The sequence below is a fragment of the Lolium perenne genome, chromosome 4, assembly GCF_019359855.2.
Source record: "Lolium perenne isolate Kyuss_39 chromosome 4, Kyuss_2.0, whole genome shotgun sequence".
Lineage (NCBI taxonomy): Eukaryota > Viridiplantae > Streptophyta > Magnoliopsida > Poales > Poaceae > Lolium > Lolium perenne.
Genome location: NC_067247.2, coordinates 225,912,354 through 225,929,313, shown reverse-complemented (window position 1 = coordinate 225,929,313; position 16,960 = coordinate 225,912,354). Strand labels below are relative to the sequence as shown.

Genomic DNA, 16,960 nt, shown 5'->3' with positions numbered 1-16,960 from the left:
ATTATGCTCAGATTCATAAACCTTATCAAGTTCTATTGTCCTCCCACTCAAATACTTCGCTAGAAACAATTTCTTGGAAATAAGTAAGAAACATCGACAAACACTTTTGTCTTTGTTTCCATGGTGGGAAGAATTCCCAATTAATTCTTTGGGATAACCAACAAAGACATTCATCCGATTTTGGTTGTAAACTTATTTACCTTATGCTATGCATACCAAAATTTAAGAAAGGACTATTAGGGTTCATACCCATGCCATAACTCGTATGGTGTCATTTCAACGGATCATGATGATGCTCTATTCAGTGTAAAAACGGTAGTCTCTAAAGCATAATCCACAAAAATATAATGGCTTCATTTTATTTTATCTCATCATTAATCCAACAAGGTTTGGATACGTCTCTCGGATACTTCATCATCACTATGATACTCCAAGAAACGTGAGTTGTAGAACAACTTCATAACTCTCTTAGATGTTCGCGAAAACTCGTAATTCAAATATTTCCACTATGATCCAATCATAGGTATTTGACTTTTCTATTACGATGATTTCCACTTCATGCTGAAATTTATTTGAATCTATTCAAAATTTTCAAACTTCTTCCTTATCGAATATATCCACATGTATATACTCAATTCATTGTTGGAAGTTTTCATGAAGTAGAAGAATCTTCCGCACACAACTATGCCCAGTGAACCACATATATCATCATGTATGTTTCCACTAAGTTGGTTGCCCGTTCAACTCTTGGCCTATGAACGGTGTTTTAGTCATTCACTTAGAAAAGATTTGCAAGCGCCGAACAATTCAAAAATCGAATGACTCCAAAAATCCATTTGCATGGAGTTCCTTCATGCATTCCTCTCTAACATGACCTAAATGGCGGTTCCACAAATAAGTGGAATTCAAATCATTTGCCTTATGGCATTTTAGCGTCAGTATTATGTATGTGTGATTCACCATTAAGATTTATAATAACTTATCCATCGTACATGGAGTAATGTCATAATTTGAACAACTCATTGTTTTTATTTGACCATAACAAAATAACAATTTATTAAGTTCTTTATTATAAATTATAAAGGCTAGGTAGAATGCCAACGACAAACATAATAACACTTTATTATTTTCCACACGTGCATTATTACCATATTCCTTATCAGTCACTTAGGCCATCGTATTCTTGTATTGCGTTGTATTGTATGACATCTCATACCAACCAATCTGGTACAAATACCCAAGAATTTTATTATGTGACCAAACAAGGAATACATCCATAACATGTATATCATCTATATACACCTGAGCTAGACTTTCTAGTCTTTTTCTTTCTTTCTACCAAAATATCTTTTGCAGTTTCTCTTTTAGTTTTCCTCATTCTCAGAAAACACTTCACCTTTAATAACTTCTAGGTTTGTTGGTCAAATACCAATAACCTTGAGGTTCTTATTTTGAAGTTGATCATCATATGGCAAGTGTTCCAGATTTCACTATTAGTAACTTTGTAATATGATGAACAATTTCACTCATAATTTTATCCATCATATCATGACGACTTTCCGAGACCATGTCTGTACATGCTAGGCTCGTAAAGTTTAACCTCAGTATTCGCATGTGCAAATCTGGCTTGCACCCGTTGTATGCACACGTAGAATCTATAACACCCGATCATCACGTGATGCTTCGAAACGACGAGTCTTAGCAACGGTGCATACTAAGGACGATCACTTCATGGATATGCGAATATCGTTAGTGCCCCAATAGTTGGAGGATTGGGACGCCTTGCGTCTTCAACCTTCGTACATTCCCATAAAACTTATGAGTTTATGTAGTCTCACCAAATTATATTCTATCATCTTGCAATAAGGTCTTAGACATCACATATATCTCATACCTTGATTATTTCTGAAAACTAAATTTTCAGCTCCTTACTTTTCAAACAGATTTGAACTTCAAGTTTCACGGAGACAAGATAACTTTAGGTACTAATTGAAACCATACTATTTGAATCAACAATGTGAGGTTTACTAAAAGTTTGCAATAGGACTTAATCATTTCTTGATTCTTTAAAAATACGGTACCAGTCCGTAAAGTTTCTTGTTAGATTTTAACAATATTTCTATCTCAATTACAAGACTAGCGCATGGTAGAAAATGGATGTCAATACTACAAAATTAATTCAAAATACTACTAAGACTATGTTTATGATAATTAGTTCATGTTTTAATCTAATTACTAATAAACTCCCACTTAATACAATATCCCTCATAGTTGTTAAGTGGTACACGATCCACATCCACTACACCAAAACCGATCATCACGTGAGATGATGTAGCTTCAATGGTGAACATCAACATGTTGATCATATCATCCATATGACTCGTGTTCAACCTTTCGGTTTCCGTTGTCCCGAGGCCATGTCTGTACATGCTAGGCTCGTCAAGCAAACCCAAGTATTTCCGCGTGTGCAACATGGCTTACACCCGTTGTATGTGAACGTAGAATCTATCACATCCGATCATCACGAGATGCTTCGAGACGGCGAACTGTAGCAACGGTGCATACGAGGGGAGAACACTTTATTATCTTGATATTAATGTGAGGGATCACCTTATAATCCTACCGTCGCGATCTAAGCAAGATAAGATGCATAAAGGATTAACATCACATGCAATTCATAATATGTGATATGATATGGCCTTTGTTCTTGTGCTTTTGATCTCCATCTCCAAAGCACATGAGCATGATCTCCATCATCACCAGCATTGCACCAAGGTCCATGGCGCCGCTTCATGGTTGTCCATCACTTATAGCTACTATAACAACTACTTGAAATAAAGCTATTACATGATGAATAGACACGCAGGTCTTAACAAATTTAAAGACAACCATTAGGCTCCTGCCAGTTGCCATAATACAATAATGAACATCTCATACATCAAATATAATCATCATCACATCATGGCCATATCACATCACCAAACCCTGCAAAAACAAGTTAGACGCCTCTAATTTGGTTTGCATATTTTACGTGGTTTAGGGTTTTCGAGTAAGATCCAATCTACCTACGAACATGAACCACAACGGTGATACTAGTGTTGTCAATAGAAAGAGTAAATTGGATCTTCACTATGGTGGGAGAGACAGACACCCGCAAAGCCACTTATGGAATACAAGTTGCATGTCAAGCGTGGAGCAAGTCTCATGAGACGCGGTCATGTAAAGTTAGCCCGGGCCGCTTCATCCCACAATCCCGCAAGATGCAAAGTACACTAACCAAAAAACAACAAGAGCATCAACGCCCACAAAATCATTGTGTTCTACTCGTGCAACAGATCTATGCATAGACACGGCTCTGATACCACTGGAGGGGTTCGTTGCATAGAAAACAAAAAATTTCCTACCGCAAAGACGAATAAATCCAAGATCTAATCTATGGAACACCCAAGATCTAATCTACAAGATCGGAGCAACGAGATTGATATGAGACTAACCCTTGAAGATTTCCAAAGCCTACGAGATTAGATCTCGTTGTTGGTGTAGACGATCGTCCCCGGTGCTGCAATCCGGCAGCACCTCCGTACTCGGTCGCGCGTACGGTGTCGATGAAGCCCGTCCTCTCCCCGTTCCAGCGGGCAGCGGAGGTGTGGTAGATCTCCTCGGAATCTTAGCAGCACGACGGCGTGGTGGTGGTGGTGGAGGAGAAAAGCTGCAGGGCTTCGCCAAGCCGGTACAGCATTGTGGTGGAGGAGAGAGGGGCGGCCAGGGTTAGGGGAACCTTGTGGTGCGCCCCCTGCCCCCTCCCCTCTTTATATAGGGGGGAGGGTCGGTTTGGGTGGCCCCCTCACGCCCCAAACCCATCTAGGGCTAGCGGCCAAAGGGGGGAGGGGGATTTCTTCCCCCCTCCCCCCAAGTTGATCCCCCTAGGGTTTTGGGGAAACCCTAGTGGGCTGGCCGACTTGGGCCTTGAGGGGCATGTGCCCCTGGCCCATTAGGCTAGGGTGCATCCCCTCGGCCCATGCTAGGCCTCCTAGGGTTGTGGGCCCACTGGTGGGACCCCCGGAACCTTCTAGAACCTTCCCGGTCTTCCACCGGAAAAATCCCGAACTTTTCCGAAACCTAGAAATGAACTTTCCTTATATGAATCTTATTCTCCGGACCATTCCAGACCTCCTCGTGATGTCCTGGATCCCATCCGAGACTCCGAACAAACTTCGGTCTCCATCTCATATTCTGAATCTACTTATGCGACATCGAACCTTAAGCGCGTCACCCTACGGTTCGTGAACTATGCAGACATGGTCGAGACTCTTCTCCGAGCAATAACCAATAGCGGGATCTGGAGATCCATAATGGCTCCCACATATTCAACGATAACTTAGTGATCGATTGAACCATTTACGTACGATGCCAATTCCCTTTGTCACGCGATATTTTACTTGTCCGAGGTTCGATCATCGGTATCTCCATACCTTGTTCAACCTCGTTACCGACAAGTACTCTTTACTCGTACCGTGGTATGTCGTCTCTTATGGTCCTATCATATGCTTGCAAGCTAATCAGATGACATTCCACCGAGAGGGCCCAGAGTATATCTATCCGTCATCAGGATGGACAAATCCCACTATTGATCCATATGCTTCAACTCACACTTTCCGAATACTTAATCTCATCTTTATAACCACCCATTTACGCAATGGCGTTTGATGTAATCAAAGTACCCTTCCGGTGTAAGTGATTTACATGATCTCATGGTCGAAGGATTTAGGCAACTATGTATCGAAAGCTTATAGCAAATTGAACTTAATGACTTGATCTTATGCTACGCTCATATGGGTGTGTGTCCATTATATCATTCACCCAATGATATAACCTTGTTATTAATAACATACAATGTTCATGATCACGAAACCATGATCATCCATTAATCAACAAGCTAGTTATACAAGAGGCTTACTAGGGACTCCTTGTTGTTTACATAACACACATGTATTAATGTTTCGGTTAATACAATGATAGCATGATATGCAAACATTATCATAAACACAAAGATATATTATAATAACCATTTTATTATTGCCTCTTGAGCATATCTCCAACAGATAAGAGGGGTGAGCTTTAGGGTTTTGGAATATTTCAAGGTAGTTCACATAAGCATCATGGTAATAACACAATTATCAAGCACAAGTATTATGCATAGCACCTTATAATATTAAAAAGTTTTTGTTGATCCTAAATTTTGCATTTTGGAAACTATTTATTTCTTCCTTATTGAAATATTGGGATGTTACAGATACGAGAGATCGGAAGCGCACGGGCGCCAGAGAGGAGGGTCCCCTTTGTAGACCTCAAAGAAGCCCATAACTCCCCTCCAGTGGGTCCAAAGCCCATATGCGTCTGGCCCATCTCATGGCCACATACAGATGTTACAAGAAGATCCAATGGAGCCGATTGCCTATTTGAGGGGTGCTCCTATGCATCGCTTTGAGCGATGCAGACCGCATCCAATCACTCAAGGGAACGCTTCCTGGCCATGCCCATTTACCTCCGCCCCCACACGTTTCTTCTGTCGCTAGTAGATGATGTGCTCCGGTTTTTTTCAGTTTTTTATTTTGATAAATATTTAGATTCTGAAAAAATATTTAAATCGAACAAAATTCAAATTTGAAAAAATATTATAAATCGAACAAATTTCAAATTTGAACAAATTTGTTCAAATTTGAACAAATTCTATATGTGAACAAATTTCAAATTTGAAGAAATTTCAAATTTGAACAAACCTATAATATGCACGTCTTTTAAATCAGAAAAAAAAAACAAATCTGAACAAAATTCGAAATCAACAAAACCAACACAGCAAAAACCAAAAAGAAACAAAAAAAACCTAAGAACCCCCGAAAAAATCGGAAAACAAAAAAAAGCCCATACGTACTAGCGCTAATGGGCCGGCCCACCCGTCCGTCGCTTGAGCGGGAGCGAATCGCTCCCGCTATGAGCGACGAATAGGTATTGCCCTATTTGAGGCAGGTGGAGACAGAGATTAGGGCATCTCCAGCGGCGCGACGCAAACGGTCGCTGAGCGACCGTTTTCGTCCGCCGTGACCGGAAATGCATCTGGGGCCTGTTCCAGCGGGGTGACGCAAAGTAATCGGGCCGTCCGCGGAGACGCAAACCTGGCCCAAATATGCGCCAGGTTTGCGTCTCCGCGGACGCTCGGCGGTCGCTCCGAGTGTCCGCCGAAAAAGACGTAGGACCCGCGCGTCAGTGGCTGGAGGGCGATATTATTCCCGCCACTGGCCATTCCCCCGCGCCAAATTGGAAACTAGACCGACGCGAGCAGCCCAGAAGCGATGGACGTCCTCGCCGCCGCAGCTACCGCCATGGATGCGGAGCAAACCCTCGCACCCACCGCCACCCCACACTCCCCCGTAGCCACGGCCATAGCCAGAATGGACACTGCAGCTCCGGCGGAAGCAAAGCGGGCCGCCGACGGCGGCGGCCGGGAGGCAAAGCCGAAGGCGGCAAAGAAGGTGCTCTCCGCGGAGGAGAAAGTCCTGGAGGCCGCGAAGCGTCGCGGGCGGCGCAAGAACCAGAAGATCAAGACTGCCACGACCACCAACCAGCAGGCCTGGCAGATGCAGATCAAAGCCGGCGTCGCGCAAGTAGCCCTCCATCCGACCTTAGCGGAGGGCTACATGATCGTCAAGTGAGAGGGGATCGCCGGCGTCGCTCCTCCGGCCTCTTCGGTCAGCTCGGTAAGTTCCCAGCTGCGCCCTGGAACTCCCGCTCCCTTGCAGGGCCACGCGGCGCCGCGGTTCGCCTCCGGCCTGCCGCCGGTGAAGTTGACCGGGGCGGCGGTTCCCGACCTCAACCGGACGCCTAGAAGCGGTGACTCCTGCCCGGGCGCGACACAGAAGACGCGCCAGGTGCCGGAGGAGAGCATGCCGCAGCCCCGCATCCTGTTCGACAAAATGGCGCCGCCTGCCCCGACGATGGACGACCCGGTACGTGAGCTCTGTCAATGTGTGCGAGTGCCCTGTATCAAGCGTCTGATGTCCGGTCGTTCGTAGGACTATTGGAAGGACCGCCATGATTCAGACATCCAGGAAATTATCTACGGCGGCGGCTTCGTTCGCGATGATCGGGCCGGGACAGGCGCGCATGATGACTGGCCACCAACGCAAGATGCGGAGGACATCGACATCGCACGGCTGTTCGCCACCCAGCAGACGCAGCCAACACCCGTGTCCGTCGACGACTTCGACGACGCGCCAACACAGCCTATCCCCACGGACATTGCCACCAAGAAGAAGGGGGAGAGCCGCAGGACACAAGGCTTCGTCGACGACGAGGACAAGTGTTTGTGTGAAGCGTGGCTGGCAACGACCCAAGATTGTATCAATGGCGCCCAGCAAAAGGGCAAGGTCTATTGGGGCAAGGTCTTGCAGCAGTACAACGAGACCAGGATGCACCCGCCCTACCATATTACAGGCCCTCGGACGAAAGAGTCCCTCCGGAAAAGATGGAACTACATCAAACAAGAGACTGCCAAGTTCTGCTCGGCGGTCGAACATGCTATTAACAACCCCGTAAGCGGCACTGGGGTCATGACAGTGGTAAAGACGATAGAACCATCATCATTGTAGACAATTTGCGTCATTGCGTCAATTTGCGTCATTGTACATCATTGGCGGCTATGATTGCAGGTATCCCGCGCCTTGCAGAAGTTCAGGGCGACGCACAAGAAGGGCTTCCATATGGTCCATTGTTGGGAGGTGCTCAAAGACAACAACAAGTGGATGGTAAGCTTTGCGGCCTACAACGAAGCTGTGAGGAATGGGACAGCGGTCAACCTCGACGGCGAAGACGAAGATCAAGGTCGTCCAGTCCTTCCACCTCGTCCACGAGGCCACAAGGCTACCAAGGCTGATCTCGTCCGGGAGGCGCAGGCCATTGCTTTCACGCAGAGCATGGAGAAGATAATGGCCGACAACCGTGCCGCCATGGCTGCTAGGGACGAGAAGAGTCGTCTGGAAAAAGAGGCCGCAGCTGCCATCTACCAGAACCTCGCCAAGGAGGTCCTCGATGTCCAAAGGCTGGACATCGAGGCCAAAAAGGCAGACGCCGAGGCCAAATTGCGTGCAGAAGACACAAGGATCATGCTTGCCGACTTGAGCGGCGCCGACGACGACACCAGGGCATGGTTCATGAAGAGGCGCGCCGAAATCCGCACGCGAGACACCTGATCGCCGGTGCCGGCGCCATGCGCCCAGCACCTTGGCCTCCTTTTGGACTTTTTTTATTGCTGTTCAGGCCTTGTTGTGCCCCTTTTGCTCCACTTTGCGCCGTACGAGCTGCAAAGTGTGATGAACTTGTTTCAGCCCTCAATTTGCGGCTGTAATTTTGTGCAAAGTCGACGCTATTTTATCGTTTTTTGAATTCTGGCATGCGCCCAAAATGCGTCTCCCCGCTGGAGCCAACCCAGACGCAAACGGACACACGACCATTTCCCCGTCCACCAGACGACGCAAACGGACGCCCGCAGACAATTTGAACGTCCGAAATGCATCGCGCCGCTGGAAATGCCCTTAGCGCACGCGAAGGAGTCCCCTGCTATAGAGTTTCCATCCTATGCCTACGCGGCCTCTTGCCGTAGGATCCCTTCCTTGTCCGCCAAACAACAGCGTGGCAGCTCCGCGCAGCGCCATGAGCTGCCCTGGGTGCCCGGAGAGAAAGGCCGTCGGATTGGGGAAAGAGACGGGAGACCTATTCCTGACCGTCTAAAACACAAAACATTATATTTACTCGGTGGTGGCGGGACATGTAATTTGAACGAAAATCAGGGCTAATAAAAACGGACCAACAAGAAACTTTTTTGCTTTTATTATTAAAGGTATAGATTAAATTTTATTTTATGTTAAACTTATAAAAAATTGTCTAACTTTATACCCAATATAACATTATTTACACACCAAATTAATATCAATAGAATGTACTCCCTCCGTCCGTTAATAGATGTCGAGTGGTTCGTCTAAATTTGAATGTATCTATGCCTAAAAAATGTCTAGATACATTCGAATTTAGATAAAATTTTGACATCTAAAAATAGACAGAGGTAGTAGTTCATAATATACTTCCTCCGTTCCATAATTCTTGTCATTTTTAAAAAATAATGGAACAAAGGAATACTAATATAAATACTGCCATAGTATATTATAAAGATAGTCAAACATAAAATGTTTAACTTAGGACAAAATATAAAAATATACTACTCCCTCCAGTCCTTTTTAATTGCCTCGAATTTAGTATAACTTTATACTACATTTGAGTCAATTAAAAAAGACAGGAGGAAGTACTTATTTGTGGAAGATGGAGTACCTGGAGAGCACAAGTATAGCCACCGCATCTTTGAAAAAGGACGCACGAAAGAAGCATTAAATCACATAAATTTCAGCCATGCACAAAACAGATAAAAAAAAATGCCGTGCAAGAAGAATTCCTCGTGGTGATAGTTCACATATTATTCATACATCTAAGAACATCTCTACCGTAGGCTTGTGCACGCTGACTTTATCTTTCATCTTTTCATTCTCTAGACCATCCAAAAACTGCATCTTCTCTTCACTAGCACCACGAAACCGTATAGACTGAACAAACTACACACAGCAACAACTCGTAATACAACAACTTCAAAGCGAAGCTTGGCTTTAGCACTCACCATAGCAGGAAGATCGACACGCTAATAATCAAGCTATCGCGTTCTCATTTGAGCCACTCAATGGGTTAATTACAGGACCTAGCAACCCAGTGCAGTCTGGGATTGAAAGAAGTACCTGATAACCTCTTGATGCAGTTATACTGCATTGCCTCATTTTATACATGACATCATATGGTACGATGCAAATTATCTGTTGTACTTCCTTGACATATTGAGTGTGCTGAATGTATCTGAATCAGATATGGTGAAATCATCACACCTCCATTTCTCAAGTTGCTGGTTCAGACCAATCTCGCTTGCCTCGCTCTCATCGTTATCATCGACTTCTGTAGGCTTCCACTGATCAAGCAGGCTGGAAAGTCGGTTAACACAGTGGCACATGTCAGGCCTCTGGTTTTGTTCTCGTGCTGTGCAATGCCGAGCAAGATCAGATACCTCCAGCAAGCTCTTCCAAGCTTCAGCACTAAGTTCCAGTGTAGGATCCACAAACTTCCTGAACTTCACTTTGTCAAGCATATTTCTTCGAAAGATTGTTACAAGATGTGATTCCTCATCAGGTAATGAGTCATCAAGTACTTTCCTTCCAGTAATCATCTCCATTAGTATGACGCCATATGCATAAACGTCAACTTTCGTAGTAACTTTCCCTGTGGCTGTAAAAATATAAATTGCATGTTCATCACTACAACATCACAAAAAATGGAACACAAAGAGAGGGACAATGCAAAAAAGAAGAATACATTTACATATAGGACCTCTGTTCCAAATTAGATGACATCAAGAAAACATGGACTCAAACTTCCTTTTGACCACTAATTAATAAAGAACTATTCAGATTAGTTCGATCGAAATTGTACCACGAGGTTTCATGACAAAATAGTTTCAGAGTGGTTTCCTGCAGTCCAGGTGAAGATTCTGGCTTGTATAGTTACTATTTACTGTTCTTTGATAGATAAAGAAGATAACAATCATTTGAGATTGACAAAATGCCCAAATGGAAGAAAAGTTGACGCAAGAATAGAGTGAAATTAGGTCAACATGATAAGCACATATGACAGGAACCAGCTGGTGTCCAAAAGCACTTCAGAAGGTATAACGAATATCGGCTGAAACCCTTTGTCTTTTGGCGGCATATTCAGGAAAGTCTCAGGACCATGTATTAAGAAAAAGGAAACACTGCTTTTCAAGCCTAAGCTTCCGGAAAGTCTAGTGCTCAACCCTGAACTCCAAAACAGTCAAGTTAAAACCTCCAATCATTGAAACTGTCAACTTTACAATATTAAAGTGGTTTCACAGGTGATTTATCTCATGCCGTCTCACCCACATCATCAAACAACAAGGTCTGGATTAAAAGCACAGAGTCTCACTGGTATCTCTCTCCTTACAGATTTGTTGCATGATGACACTGATATTGAGACTCGCAAAATCACCCAAGGTTGTAGAGAGGATATGTAGAACGGAGTAGCAATTCATACTGTTTTAGAACCAAGGGTAGGAAAGTGGACTTTTGTTAGGGTACTCCCCCTAACTTGGTGCTGGGTGGGTCATCTACTAGCATAATTTATGTTCATTTAATGCTTTTTTATCATCAAAATTGCAGTTTAATAGATATAGGACTCAATATAGGTTCTTCACTAGAGATATATTCAGTATTATAGAGCTGCTCAACTACTAAACCAGCGACAACCAAGGTTTTTGAGTCGTGACTCAAAATTGAGTCGCCGAGGCTGGGACTCAGTGTATAGTCGACCAAAGTCGCTGTATACTCGCCATAAGTTGATGTATAGTCGCGAGTCGCAGTGATTTTTGGAAAACGACTCGGCAACTATACATCGACTATTCAGCGACTATACATCGACTCAAAAACCATGGTGACAACTAATATGGAATGGAGGGAGTATCACTTACCCAAGTGCTAAGGAGTGCCTTGCAGTACTATTTTTTTAAATAATGTAACATTTCAGCTTATCAGCAATCTGTATGGGTAATACTAATACATCAGTTGCTGCATGTTTGTTAACACCCTTTTAACAACAAAATGGTGCTGATGATCTTCAACAGACACCCTGTCCAACCAATAAGGGACTAAAACGGTGTAATATGGTTATACTTATCAGTGGCAACATGTAGAGAAAATTCCTTATTTGACACTATGTTAAAATATGCTTCCTTATTTGACACTGGAAATATTTTTCTTCCTTATTTAACACTGAGTTTAAAATTTCTGCCTAATATGACACTACCGTCCATTCCGTTACACTCCACCATCAGTTTTCATGGACCAAATTACCCCTCTGCCCGGTCCACTCTGTTCTGATTGAACTCTCCCTCTCCCCGTAAAAAGAGAACTAGTTAGGTGCCTAGTGCTCAGCAGAATTATTCTGAGCGACTGGGCAGTGCTTGTCTATCAGCATGGGCAGTAAATACAGAATACGTGTGGGATTCCTTACATTAGGTGCTTGTGATTCATTCCCAGAACCAATCTTTGACGAAGCCATTAAAGGATAATTGGAATTTGCCTTGTCTTCTGCCATGGTCAAGTGGAGATTTTCCTTCTGATCGATGTGCGCCAGCCAAGGTAAGTGGTGATATTGCCTTTGCATGAAACGGACAAGCGGAAATTTTCCCTCGTGATCCGTAGAGTTGGTTGCATCACCAACATATTCGCGCAAGCCAGGTTTGTCATCAAACCATTCTGCTGCGCGGTCAAGAAATTTCGAGTTGTGTCAACGGCGTCCAGGAGAGCGGAGACATCGACTAATGCTAATCTAGTGTAGCTTAACTGGCTGTAGTTGGGAGTTTTTTTTGTCACATATTGTACCAAGGGTAAGGGCGTCTTTCCAGGTATCATTTAACACCGTCAGTTGTCAAAATGAACTACAATGTCATATTGGGAAAGAAAATTTAAACTCGGTGTCAAATAAGGAAGAAAAAAGTTTGAAGTGTCAAATAAGGAAGCACATTTTAACCTAGTGTCAAATAAGGAATTTTCTCCAACATGTATGGGTAATACATATGTGGAACCACAACCTCACCAAACACGTAAATACATAAAAGATACTCTTGTTCACATGTGGAAACAATTGTATTGCCCTTGACACAAATAAGAAAATGCATCATGTGGGACCAATACTCTTGTAAAAGGCACAAAATACGAATGAAAAAAAATGTGAGAATTCAAATTTGAGATTCCAATTCAAAGTTTTCGCCCAATCAACTATTCCAAATATGTATTGTAGTATAAAGGAGCAAACAATAATACTTATGCTAATGCTACAAAAACCTCGTTCGCCTACATGATCTACGTCCAAGCATTAGCTGAACTCCTCACTTTTAATTGGTTCGTAGCAACACACGTATGGTATGCACATATTTGTAGTTCTAAGTGCTAAGGCACCAGATAGGAAGTACCAAGCATTAAAGCCCAGTGCAAAGTAGCAAGGCTAGTCCATCCCATGATGCTGACTAGCAACTGCAAGTCAACACCAGAAAAAAAAAATTGTTTGAAGATAAAACAAACCAGAAAGTGATGTCTCTCCCAGCAAAATGTAACCTCTGATACATGAAACTTGTGCAAGAAAAAATAAAAATCGGTATTTGATAATTAAAGATAGGGAGTGAGAAATGCACGTACTAGCATATTCAGGTGCAAGGTATCCAAATGTCCCTGCAACCTTTGTCATCATGGATTTATCTGTATCATTAGCAAGCTTGACCAACCCAAAGTCTGAAACCTTGGCTCTTAGGTCCTGGTCCAACAATATATTTGAAGGCTTCAGATCCCTATGGATGAAAGTCTCCTGTGCCAAGCCATGCAAATATTCTATACCCCTCGCAACATCCAAAGCTATTGTCATTCTCTGTGTCCATGTAAGAGGAGTAAAACCACTCCGCTGAAGATCACACAGGTGCTCGCGCAATGTTCCACCAGACATATACTCATACACCAAGAGTCTCTCATAGCCATGGGTACAGTACCCAAGTAGTCCAACCAAGTGTCGATGCCTTACTTTCGTAAGAACATCAATCTCGGCCATAAACTCTTGCTGACCTTTAGTCCCCATAGTGCCACTGTCACACCTCTTTACAGCAACCAACTTCCCATTGAGATTTCCCTTGAAAACTACCCCAAACCCCCCTTTACCTAAGATACAGTCCTCATTAAAGTTGTCTGTGGCCTTTAGGAGCACTTCAATCGGCAATTCCATTCCATGGGACTCAAACAGATAAGCAATGTTTGTGCTACCAGCACTCACCTGGCTGTAATCAGTTGGAACTGCAGTATTTCTATTGCTATTCCTATGTGTTCCAACCATCTGAATCTTTGTCATCTCAGATTCATCAGGAGAGCCATTTGTTGAGACGCGCCCAAACTTCTCTGTGTTCTTCTTCCTCCGATAATGTACCAAAAGCCAAACACAAGTAATGAGAAGAAGCACAGCTATGAAAACTCCAATAATCATTCCCACATTTGACTTCAACTTGAAATAATTTTCCAAACCGGTTGATTCTCCAAACCGGTTTCCTTCGGCCAGTACCTTGACTGATGGCTTAAACTTGGGCAGTTCACCATTGAGGGTATTATTTGAGACATCCAAAAAAATCAGGTTTGGCATTGTCGTCAAAGCATCCGGTACCACGCCGGTGAGGTGATTATCTGAGAGGTCTAGCCTTCGAACGCCAGTCAAGTTTGCAATAGATGGCGATATGATCCCTGACAAACCACGATTATGCAAATCAAGAATACTCACATTCCCATTCGAGCATATAACACCAATCCAATTACCACAGGGAGTGTTCCCGTTCCATGTCTCGGCAAGTTGAGCTGGGTATCCAAACCCTGCAGCCACCTCAAGCAGAGTGGTAATCAGCGGATCACATGGCCCAGGCTTTGAGAGGCAGAACCTGCTGATGGTGTCACCGACGAGGTCTACACTCACGTTATGTGTATTTGGCATTGGACCCTGAAAAAGATTATTCGTCAGTGACACATTAAGCAGTGTCCTGATCTCAAAGAGTGACGGTGGAACCACTCCAGTGAGCCTATTGTCCCTGACATTGAATGCCTCCAGCCGTGAGTTGCTAAAATCCGGGATTGGGCCCGTGAATTTGTTGGACTGGATCCACAGCAGCTTTAAGTTGGTCATGGCCGCAACAACATCAATTGACCCGGACAGCTTAGCATCCGAGATCTGGTTGTTGAGCTGCAGGGTCTCTAGGGCAATCAGCTCAGCGAGGCCGGCAGGGAGTCCACCAGTGAGGCTATTATATGACAGCCGCAGATACTTGAGCGATGAAAGGTTGGCGAGAACCGCCGGGAAGGCACCGGCAATGGAGGCATTGGAAGCGGAGAAGGTTTCGAGGGAGGAGGAGCCGACAATGGCGCCAGGAACGGCCCACGGCTTGAGTGGCAGGTCCTCCAGGCTGAGGTACTGCAGGGAGGGCAGGTCTTTGAGGAAGTCACTAGGGAGGGAGGTGAAAGCGTTGCCGTCGAGCACAAGGCGGGTGAGATCGGTGAAGCCGGCGAGCGACGGGAAGTCGCCGTGGAGTGCGTTGCCCTGGAGGTGCAACTCCTTGAGCGCGGTGAGGGAGGACATGGAGGTGGGCAGGGTCCCGGTGAGGCCCTTGTCCCGCAGGTTGATGACGGTGACCCGGCCCGAGCCGGCGTGCTCGCAGGTGATGCCGTCGAAGATGCAGACGTCGCCGGCGGAGCCCCAGGACGCGGGCGGGTTGGACAGCGAATTGGCGAGCTCGAAGATGGCGCCCTCGTCGGCAGATTTTGCGGCGGCGGCGGCGAAGGAGGAGAGGAGGAGGACGGCGAGAGAGAAGGGATGCAAATCTCTCCCCATGGCGGGCGGATTGGGGAGGAATGCGGTGGGCGGAGGAGGTGGTGGTGATCTTGGGTATGGTATTTTTGGGGAGGAGGAGGCGCTCCGGTCCGGCCGCGTTGTTCTGTTTCTCTTTCCTCTATCCTTGCTCTCTGCATTGCATCTTAGATCTCCCTCCTGGCTCCTGCGGGTTTCTTGTTTCCACTTTCTCTTTTCTTTTCCCAAGTGCTAATAAACGCACGGTGACTAGTTTGTCGTGCCGAGCCTCCCTCCGATTTGTAGCCGTCCGATCGATGCGATTGACATCTTTCACCTGAGGGCCCACCTGGATAGCACCCCTCCATCACTCGCTCATGCACGCGTAGTCCTGTCGATCCCCTTCCTCCTCACCGCTTGCCTGCGCCAGGCTATGGCCGGCGAGGTCCCATCACATTCGGTGCCAGGAAAGCTTTGCCAACGGACATGTGCATGCCCTTCGAGTCCTAGCGGAGACGCGCTGCCGACATGCCCACAAGATCTTCCCCGTGGCGAGTAAAGCAGGAGGGCGACGGAAGTAGGATACTGGGGAGGCAGGGATGCGCGCCGGGGGTGGGGGATGCGTGGCCACCGGGGAAGCAAGGAGGGCGGCGGCGGGACAGGGTTGTGCGTGGAGGAGGAAGCGAGGACACATTCAACGCTTCGCATGCATTTCTCGTGAAACCATTCGGGAGAGAAGATCTTATCTTTCATTTGTTTTTCACTCTACTCCTTGAGCTTTAATGCTTTTAGGCACAAATACATGCTTTTTTCAGTTTATTCTTCTTTAGGCTTAGTTGATATTGCAGTTTACTTCCTTTCGCCAAAGATCGTGCGCTCGGCGTGGCAGCCTCTCTTCAACTTCTCGATTTGTGCCTATCGCCGATGTACGCTATTGTGGGTCTACTTCATGGGTGTACCATCGACAGTGGCTAGATCCGGCCAGCCCGGGTGGCCCATGAATGGTGATGGTGGCATACGGCCCATCGGGCGGCCCAGTTGCTGATGATCAAGATGGAGAAGTCCAGCTCGGGAACAAGGAGTCGGATCCACCGACCTATTCTGGAAGTCGGATCTGGCCTGGCCCATCAAGGGTAGTCGGATCCAGTACGGCGTATTAGGATAGTCGGATCCTTGACGTGCACGGCAATGTAATGTTCTGTAGTTAGGCAAGATTGTAATCCGGCTAGGACTCTCCGTATAAACACTAGATCCCGGCGCCTTTATAAGCCGGATCCCGGGAGCCCTAGAGGCACAACCACAACTCATTGTAACAACGCGAAAGCGCCCAGATAATTCCAGACAAGCAGCAGTAGGCCCTGTCCTAGAGCAGGTGTTCTGAAGCTGGGTAAATCGCGTACCACCGTCCCGAGTGCTCTCCGCCCTATGGCCCCTACTT

The 16,960-nt window shown here is 45.5% G+C and overlaps 1 protein-coding gene across 1 annotated transcript; it reads right to left on the bottom strand.

The window, feature by feature from the left end:
* Positions 1-9,472: 9,472 nt before the first annotated feature.
* Positions 9,473-15,747, bottom strand: LOC127323299 (receptor protein kinase WSS1). Its single transcript, XM_051351460.2, has 2 exons — positions 13,353-15,747; positions 9,473-10,371 (listed from the first exon to the last, which is right to left on the bottom strand). Exons 1-2 carry the CDS (start codon positions 15,565-15,567, stop codon positions 9,905-9,907), a joined length of 2,682 nt encoding a protein of 893 aa, XP_051207420.1. The 5' UTR covers positions 15,568-15,747; the 3' UTR covers positions 9,473-9,904.
* Positions 15,748-16,960: the final 1,213 nt, after the last annotated feature.

What these genes read in the sequence shown, in the direction of transcription:
- LOC127323299 (XM_051351460.2), bottom strand. Translation starts at nt 15,567, where the DNA reads ATGGGGAGAGATTTGCATCCCTTCTCTCTCGCCGTCCTCCTCCTCTCC. An exon ending in CCTTGCACCTGAATATGCTA is followed by an intron (nt 10,372 to 13,352) that starts GTACGTGCATTT and finishes ATATTTTTACAG; the next exon opens with CCACAGGGAAAGTTACTACG.